Source organism: Daucus carota, chromosome 2 (genome assembly GCF_001625215.2).
Source record: "Daucus carota subsp. sativus chromosome 2, DH1 v3.0, whole genome shotgun sequence".
Classification (NCBI taxonomy): Eukaryota; Viridiplantae; Streptophyta; class Magnoliopsida; order Apiales; family Apiaceae; genus Daucus; species Daucus carota.
The window spans coordinates 29,489,380-29,497,646 of record NC_030382.2 but is presented as its reverse complement, the minus strand read 5'-3'; the positions used below and the strand labels follow the sequence as shown (position 1 = coordinate 29,497,646).

The window sequence follows — 8,267 nt, the reverse complement described above, 5'->3', positions numbered from 1 at the left end:
AGTATAAATCTGAGAATTTGAAATGACAATTCAAATCTTGTCATTTGAAATACATCATTTGAAATGAAATGTATGTTTTCAAACGGCCTCTAAATAAAATTTAAATATCTTCAATTATGTGAAAAACATGTCATTAAGGGAAAAATTGATGAATCGAATGAACTTTTAAAATAAAAGTGAGATGATATAAACATTGGAATCATTAGAAAATTTTGATTATGTGTAAGACAGTATGCGAAACTGGTTTGGTCAGGTGTGTTTGGATTTTAGATGATAGATGGGAATGTAAATGAGAATCAGGTGTGTTTGGATTTTAGATGGTAGATGGGAATGTAAATGAGAATCGGATATAAAAGTGAGATGCTATAAATCTGTGTTTGAATCATCCGACAGCACTACTATACTACTCACAGTCTCACATCACATCTTTTGCAGTAGAACCCATTGGAATTTATAGGGTACGCTTTGATGGTACATTAGACACAGTTAAATATATCCTTTCATGGAGATTTCTGATACTGTGGTTATCAGAAGCCCTAAAAAGCTTTATATTGGAGTTCAATTAGTTGGTAAACTATAAAACATAGTATTACTCAATTTCCTGTGTATAGAGGATAAATGAAGAATAAAGTACATAATTCTTTCACTGTTGAATATATATGACCATAGGTTACGAATACATGATTGCCTCTGGCATAGCAGCTAATTAAAATACAGAGATGGTAGCAGGATAGGACTTCATCTTCAGTTTGCATAGTGAAGCGAAGGGATAATTCAAACTTTCAAAGAATTGTGTTATTCATAACATAATGTTGTTCCGACTAAATAAATGTAAAGTTTGTTGATCTTTATAACCGCACACCAATCAAGCAAAGACCCCGTTGATTCTTGCAGTCGCTCAAGGGATTCACAACCTGTCAAGCTACAGATCTCATAAATCTTTAAAAACAGCAAAGAGATCACTGTGGATATAGTCGTTATCTACCAAGCTGACCAAGTAGTAACTGCTCTTCACCTGTAAAAACGTAGTTCAAATATTGTCATTGGTAAAGAAGCATTCACATAATAAAGGAAAAGAAAATCTTGCTGCGTGATCAGCGTGAAGCATATTAGGTTATATGAAGGATGAAACACCAACCTCTTCGAGCAATTTCTTTGATGCATCATCCTCCGAGTATAACTGTGCCCAGCCTTTAGACCAAACTTCAAATGCCTCGTCCTTCCACACGAGGAAGCTGGAAGGATCTACAACAGTTGGTTGTATGACCTCCTTTGCAGGGAACACACCCCATGTTACAGCATTCACATCAGTTTGCTTTATGTTGGAAATCCAACTCCCTTCTTGATTCACAGCCATGTAGGTGAGGGATGAAAAGCCCTTGCATTTCTCAACCAGAGCATTCAACTTATCAGTGGAGCAGAAAAACTCGACATAAGCCTTTTGATAGATATAGCCACCTGGGCCACCCCATCCTGCAAAGCATATTACAAAAGAGTGAGGTCAATTATGTCTATAGAGCCTCTTACACTAACTGAAGGGTTCTCAATGAGGACCACCAACCTCCCCAAGCTTCAATGCCTAAATTTATATAATTATGTTAAACTAGTGCATTATATGTGTAACTGTTTACTATAATATATGAGAATATATACACAAACATATATGGGTGGCACCCCAAAGAGGACCCTTTTATATAGATAGACACAAGGCAGATGAATAACTAAATATAAATATATTTTTTAGGTTTAATTTGGAAAATAAATACACTATACACACATATGGGTTCCATGGAGACCGATTTAATTTGGAAAATCAATACACTATACACACGTATGGGTTCTATGAAGACCCTAATATATTGGATTCTTTGGAGACACCTAATAAAATAATAATTAACATAAATAGTAAAATAACTGAACTTTGTCAAGTGAATATATACAAAGATTTGTCATCAGTGAAAGCTGTTACCTAACTGCACCATTTTTCCCAGCGAGTTTTCTTTTCTAGATATTTATTCACATTCCAAAACTATACGACATAGTGCATGCAAAACATATTATCCTTTAAGTAGAATTTTGTGTTTTGCATATTTGCTTGCATTAAACATAAGAAGAGTATAGTGTTTTGTTTCCAGGACATCACATCTGTAATTTTTTTTTTTTTTATCAAATTTTTTCATATCTAATCATCCATCACTTCCACACCTTACAAATCAAGAGAATAGTGGAAAGAAAATAAACAAACTGTGTTCAAATGCAGAACATGTTCACTTGCCATACAACATATTGTTTTGCATTGTTCAATGCGAAACAATTGATTCAATCTACTTTCAACCATCACTCACACCACATTACTACACAGGATATAATCAAGTTTTTAACAGAACCTGGTTCTGCGGAGAAAATCACGTGACACGGAACTTCACCTATCAACATCTTTAATGTGTGTCATTATAGAGGTTGTGATAAGAATATATTGTAAGAGAACTGGAAGAGTGTGATCGCTAATTGTTCTGTGATTAATTGATGATTGACTATAAAAATTATGTAGATCTAGGGGAATAAAGACGATTAAGGAGAGAGAGGGGCATTTGTATATTGCTGTACAGAAACGTGTAGATGAGGAAGAAAGACAAGAAAATATATTTTAGAATTGATCTTGAACATTCATTTTGTTATAATTACATCTAATCTATCGGCTATTCTAAAGGTCTCCAAATCTCCAATTTAGGAGTGGTCTCCATTGAATATAATACATATGTGTGTGTGTGTGTGCGAGCGCACCAGTACACATGTATGTTTGATCATGTTTTAGAGATATAGAAAGCATCACACAATAATGTCACTTACCAATAGAGGGAGAGTCAGATTTTGCCCCATTTACAGCTGGTTGGCTGTTTATGGTAAGAAATCCCTTTAAGTTGATATTTCCAAGCTGTTCGTTAATGATTTTAGTCTCTGGCTGAAGCCCATCGAGCTCAGACCAAGGGCAGCTTCTCAGTTTCCCCAGGCAGTAATTGTTAAATATCTGACAAATAAACATCACAAATGGGTGAATGACCTGATATGTAAAGCTATTCCTTACAATCAACTCAAATAGGATAATTAGTGACTACAAATATACCTCATTGATATCTTCAACTTTCGTCAAAGGAACAACCCATTCTTCATGAAGTTTCTTATCACGTGAACGTGGTTTCATGAACTGTTGTAGAACAAAGCATTAGAAAATTTGGCAATATAGATAAGTGCCTTTGTTCTCGAACAACTGGACAACGTTTGATAGAGGGGGAAAATACATGTACATTATAGGTAATACAAAAACACAAAAATATCATACTAGAATTACACTATGTTTGTCATTAGGTATATGGTAATAATTCAATTCTATAATGATAGCAAAGAGTAATTGTCATCACTTCTTTTCAGTTGAGGGGACCTTTCAATCGGTATTGCTAGTCCACCATGGAATTTAACTATTAAGTGATATAATTTTGTTTATACAATAACTTCATATACTATATTCAGGATAAAATAGTCCCATATAGTGTAAATTTGTAACAGAAAGTTCTATCCCAGGCTCGATTCTGTCAAAAAACATAGCCTTGGGGGACTTGGTGATTGAATTAAAATATATATTGCAAGTTAACATATTTGTCCTTTTGGCCAACAAAATGAATAATCTCATTATCATCCTTACAGTGTCAAACATATAGGCATTTTAATATAATTTTAGGCAACCACTAAATATGCTTTATCTGAATTTAGTTATACCTGAATGATTATATACAATTTTAGTTCTCATTAAGTTTAATTCTCATTAAGTTTAATCATCAAAAATGAGTCAGACGTAGATTATACTAGCACAGATAATACGTTCAGACTTAAATAATACTAGTCCCTGTTACCTGATGATCAGCAAGAGCACTATAAGAAGCATTACGAGAATCACCCCATCGACCATGTGGGTATTGCTCCCAACCTATAGTCCTTGATATGTAACTTTTTGGACGATTAGCCCTGTATTAATTAACCATACAGCATAAGATGTTTCAGAATCTTGATCACGGTTGAGTTGAATTGCAGCAGAAGTAGAACTAATGTGTATATGTTTGCTCGAACATTCATGACTCAGTGATAATGTGGTGCAGCAATTAACATATATAACTGCCAACACTGCATACCAGAATATTGGGCGGACATCTTCTTTTACACGGAAAACATTAGTTGGGCGTCTCCAAGGTAAGGTCCTTGAAATTTTGGACTCTTCAATCAGCCCCAGATTCTGTGAAGGCAAGTTAGAGAGATGTGATCACATTTATCTTCAAATTCTGAAAAGAGGAATTGTAACAAAATAGTATTTATATTAACCATTAATATCGCCAAGGCCGATTTCTCCATGTTTAATGTGTAAAGATGCAATGTTTTGATCCCAGAAGCCATAATCCTCTTGCACATTTCTGTTCCGAGGTGAATTCCATAGGCTCTGACAGCTTCTTCATTGTCTTTGATGGACTCCAAGGCAGCTGTGACATCAGCTGGTATCTGCAATACTTATATTTATTAGGTTATTCAAGAATACAGAAGTAGCACAACCTGCTAAATAGATATTACTTTTTCCTTCTAACACTTGTGAATGATGTTGAATACTCATATTAAAACTGAAACATAATCATACATTACCACATGCAACAAATAAAAAATGGAGAAATAACTATTTTTCACTCTTGTGGCAAGGAAAGTGTAGCAAGTAAGTTTCTGAATGATTATCTCCAGTTTTATGACATCGCTTAGCCAAAAAGTTTAAATTAGAGATGAAGGGGTGTACGGTGCACTAAAAGAAAAGGAACCTACATGGACCATCAATAAAAGAAACAGACATGGACCATTAATTTTATACAGCAGTTCAGTTACATTGCAGATATTCACTACATAGGCAGAATTTGGGATTATTAATTTACGATCAATTTTAAAGGCATGTTTGGTGAAGGGTAGACTTCTGTGGAGCAAAATACTCTTTTTCCAATTTCTGCATATCTTTAAGTTGCACATCTTATGGTAAATATAATCTAGTACAGGGATAATTTTTATTGGTAACAAGGGGCGAAACCAAGGGAATGCCAACTCAGGTTAAAGCCCCGGCTTAATCTGGAAAAATCAAAGGATTTTTTTTCCGTCATATTCCTTAAAATTAGCATATTACTACATAAAAGCCCTGGCTAATTTCGAATAATCAGTAAGAAAGTTATTATTAAAGATTTCAGCACTGGGCCATTTCAATTTCTGGTTCTCCCACTGTTGGTAAACCATTTGGTTTGGAGGGGGTAAAATAAATAGAGCACATAGTACACATCAGGAAAGGGTAGGGAGCAGATTTTACCTTCCATAGCCAATAAGTTTGACCAACTAATAATACCTATCTAAAACAGGTAGAGCCTCTCAACGCCGAAAAAGTACTCTTTCTTTGTCGCTATAGAAGTGCATGACATTGAAAAATCATGAAACCTGTCCTATCAAGTTTTTAGAGTTGTGAAGATACATACCTTGGTTTTGCAAAATCCAGTCATGCGGAGGAAACCCTTATAATTGTTGATCGGCATGATGCCAGGGACTATGGGAATAGTTATCCCAATTTGTCGACAATCATTCACAAATTTGAGAAAAATATCAGTATCATAGAAAAGTTGTGTGACAATAACATCAGCACCAGCATCCACCTGTCAAAGAAGCAAACAGTGTGTATTTAAGTACCCAATCATATATAAAATAATTAACTGTGAAGTTACTATGTTGAACAAAGCAGACTAGTGCCTTTAATTGCTGGAATCTTTGTTTCATAATGCCAGATATAAGATGAACAAATGACTAAACTATTGTTTCCACGAAAACCAAGTAGGGGTAACTTGTTAGAATGCTTATGTTATGCAATTGTTTCCACAAAAACCAACAAATGCCATCTTTTTCTTGGCAATCTTATGAAATTTGAATATATAAAGAGTCGTCAGAGTGCACAAACATGAATCTATCTTTTTTTTCAATAGTATATTATAATCTAAGTCCTGTCTAGGCTTGCGCATAAAATAAATATCTTCATGGTAACATTCTGAAACAATTGTTTATACTACATTCACTTTAGATTAAATTATTATTAAAAATTAATTTCAAATTTTAAGATTTTTTCTCGTACCTAGAAGGATATTTTTCTATAGTTTTTAAGTAGTAATAAAAGTGAGTTAGCAGCTGTGCTGTGGGTTAGGGATTCCTCTGAGGTAAGTATACGAGTGAAAGAAGGCCATAAAACATTAGATAGAAGAGTAAAGGATAGAGCTTCTTCCTATGATGGTAGTCAATCGATTAGGCAAAAGAGAAGTTATACATATAGCGAGATGTGCCGAAGCTGTGGGATTTCAAAAAGACATGTACCTTTCTTTTGAGATAGGCAAGGTCATTTTGATAGCTCTCCAATGTAGCCACACCATTGCTCTGTATAACATCTGGATGTGCCTCTGCAATAGAAAATCGATAGCATTATTAATTGGCAACATCAACAAACTATATCTTAAAATTGTATCTCGAATTGGTAAGATTTGTAGTAACCTGGATAGCCTGCAACAGTAATGCCAAAGTAATCACCGTACTTGGATCGAATGTGCTTGACCTGCATACAAAAAGAAGAAAAATGAATAAGAGAGAGGGGGAGAGAGAGAGAGGGAGGGAGAGTAAGAGAGAGAGAGAGAGAGAGGGGGGGAGGGGAGGGAGGGAGAGAGGGGGAGAGAGAGAGAGAGGGAGAGAGAGAGAGAGTAGAATGCTCAAGTTGAAAAAAGAGAGTAGAAGCTTACAAGATCAAGAGCACAAGAGAAGCCCCCCTGAATCTGAACAAACTTATCCTGACCATGAGGAGGGTCCCCACGGAGAGCAAGCACATTCTGAATCCCATTAGACTTGATAGAATCCAGAGCATGATCAATCTTATCCACAGGCATGTTCGTACAAGTCAGATGCATCATAGTCTCCACACAGACCATGTTCTGCATTCGATTCGCGATTTCAAGTGTGAGATCAGCTGTCGAACCCCCAGCCCCCCAAGTAATATCACAGAACGTGGGATTGTGCGACACCATTCTCTCCATTCTCTCGAACAGATTCTCGACTCCTTCCTCTGTTTTGGGGGGGAAGAACTCGAACGAGAACACCACTTTGTTGTCTTCCCCATTGGAGGACGAGATCTCGCGAATCTTGTCAATCACCTTCATGATCAATCAGATCTTGGACACAGCAGGAAGAAATGTAGCAGCTGCTGAGCTGCTGCAAGACTCTAGTAATATGTGATGATAATGGGTTGGGGTAGATCTACAAAGAGTGAGGGGGTTTGTGTATAGTATATATAGGTAAGAATTGGGAGTGGGAGATATGTGAGTTTCACCAACCACCGCCAACTATGGGATCGATTTGCAATTTTACATCTCTCGTTTTTGTCCCCACGCCCAACAACCCCTCTTCTTTTCTTTTCAACAAAATTATAATTTATAATATGTAGTTGAGATTTAATTCTTAATAATATAATAAAATTATTAATTTTTATTATATTATTAATGTATAAAAATTTGTTCAAATAATTAATATATTAATAAAAAAACAAAGACAACACTAATTTGAAAACAACTTAAGTCGTTTTGTCTAGCTATCCATTTGTTATATAATAACAAAGTGTCGTAGTTCGTCCGTGATACGGACCTGTTTTCATATGCGGGGATGGATATTACTATTCTTGTTATTGATAAACAATGTTGATAATTGAGAATTTAAATATTGCATCCTTTTTTTTGCAGTACTGTGTATATATCTTTTGAATGTGCACTAACCCCAAAGTATCTCAAAGATGAAGGGGAAATAAGAACTCTATCGCGAGTTTCAGTTTTGGACCGGCCAAATAAAACTACTACAAAAATAAAACTGCTACAAACAAATATGTTAGCCAAATTTATACCTTGTAACTGGTTAGCTCGGCCAAACAATCTATCCCTATCACTATTACCAAGGTCGACTATGGCCGCAAGATTATAAGGCTGAGTCCAACTTTTATGAAGTAATCTCGTGTCTACGTATCTTTCTTTTTCAACATTTCATCTTCATCGAGAATTTCTCAAGATCATCAACTTGTTTGCTCATGTTGTTGATCGCATTCAGGTATCTAGATTGTGACGGCAGTTTCCTTACCAGATCGGTGATCTTGATCATTGCTTGAATTGCTCGATATTTGTCCACTT

The 8,267-nt window shown here is 35.5% G+C and overlaps 1 protein-coding gene across 1 annotated transcript; it reads right to left on the bottom strand.

Moving 5' to 3' along the window:
• Positions 1-619: 619 nt before the first annotated feature.
• LOC108209267 (methylenetetrahydrofolate reductase (NADH) 1) lies at positions 620-7,494 on the bottom strand. The gene is made up of 11 exons (XM_017380087.2): positions 6,840-7,494; positions 6,598-6,658; positions 6,424-6,506; positions 5,544-5,717; positions 4,372-4,545; positions 4,185-4,285; positions 3,909-4,020; positions 3,125-3,205; positions 2,851-3,028; positions 1,139-1,473; positions 620-1,015 (listed from the first exon to the last, which is right to left on the bottom strand). The coding sequence occupies exons 1-11, from the start codon at positions 7,251-7,253 to the stop codon at positions 932-934; spliced, it is 1,797 nt and encodes a 598-aa protein (XP_017235576.1). The 5' UTR covers positions 7,254-7,494; the 3' UTR covers positions 620-931.
• Between the last annotated feature and the right edge of the window lie 773 nt (positions 7,495-8,267).

Bases quoted from the DNA above. Each gene is read 5' to 3' on its own strand.
- LOC108209267 (XM_017380087.2), bottom strand. From the start codon at position 7,253: ATGAAGGTGATTGACAAGATTCGCGAGATCTCGTCCTCCAATGGGGAA. The intron at 4,021-4,184 runs GTATGCAGTGTT...TAATTAATACAG, and splicing joins GATGTCCGCCCAATATTCTG to GGCTAATCGTCCAAAAAGTT. The intron at 1,474-2,850 runs GTAAGTGACATT...TATGCTTTGCAG, and splicing joins ATCTGACTCTCCCTCTATTG to GATGGGGTGGCCCAGGTGGC.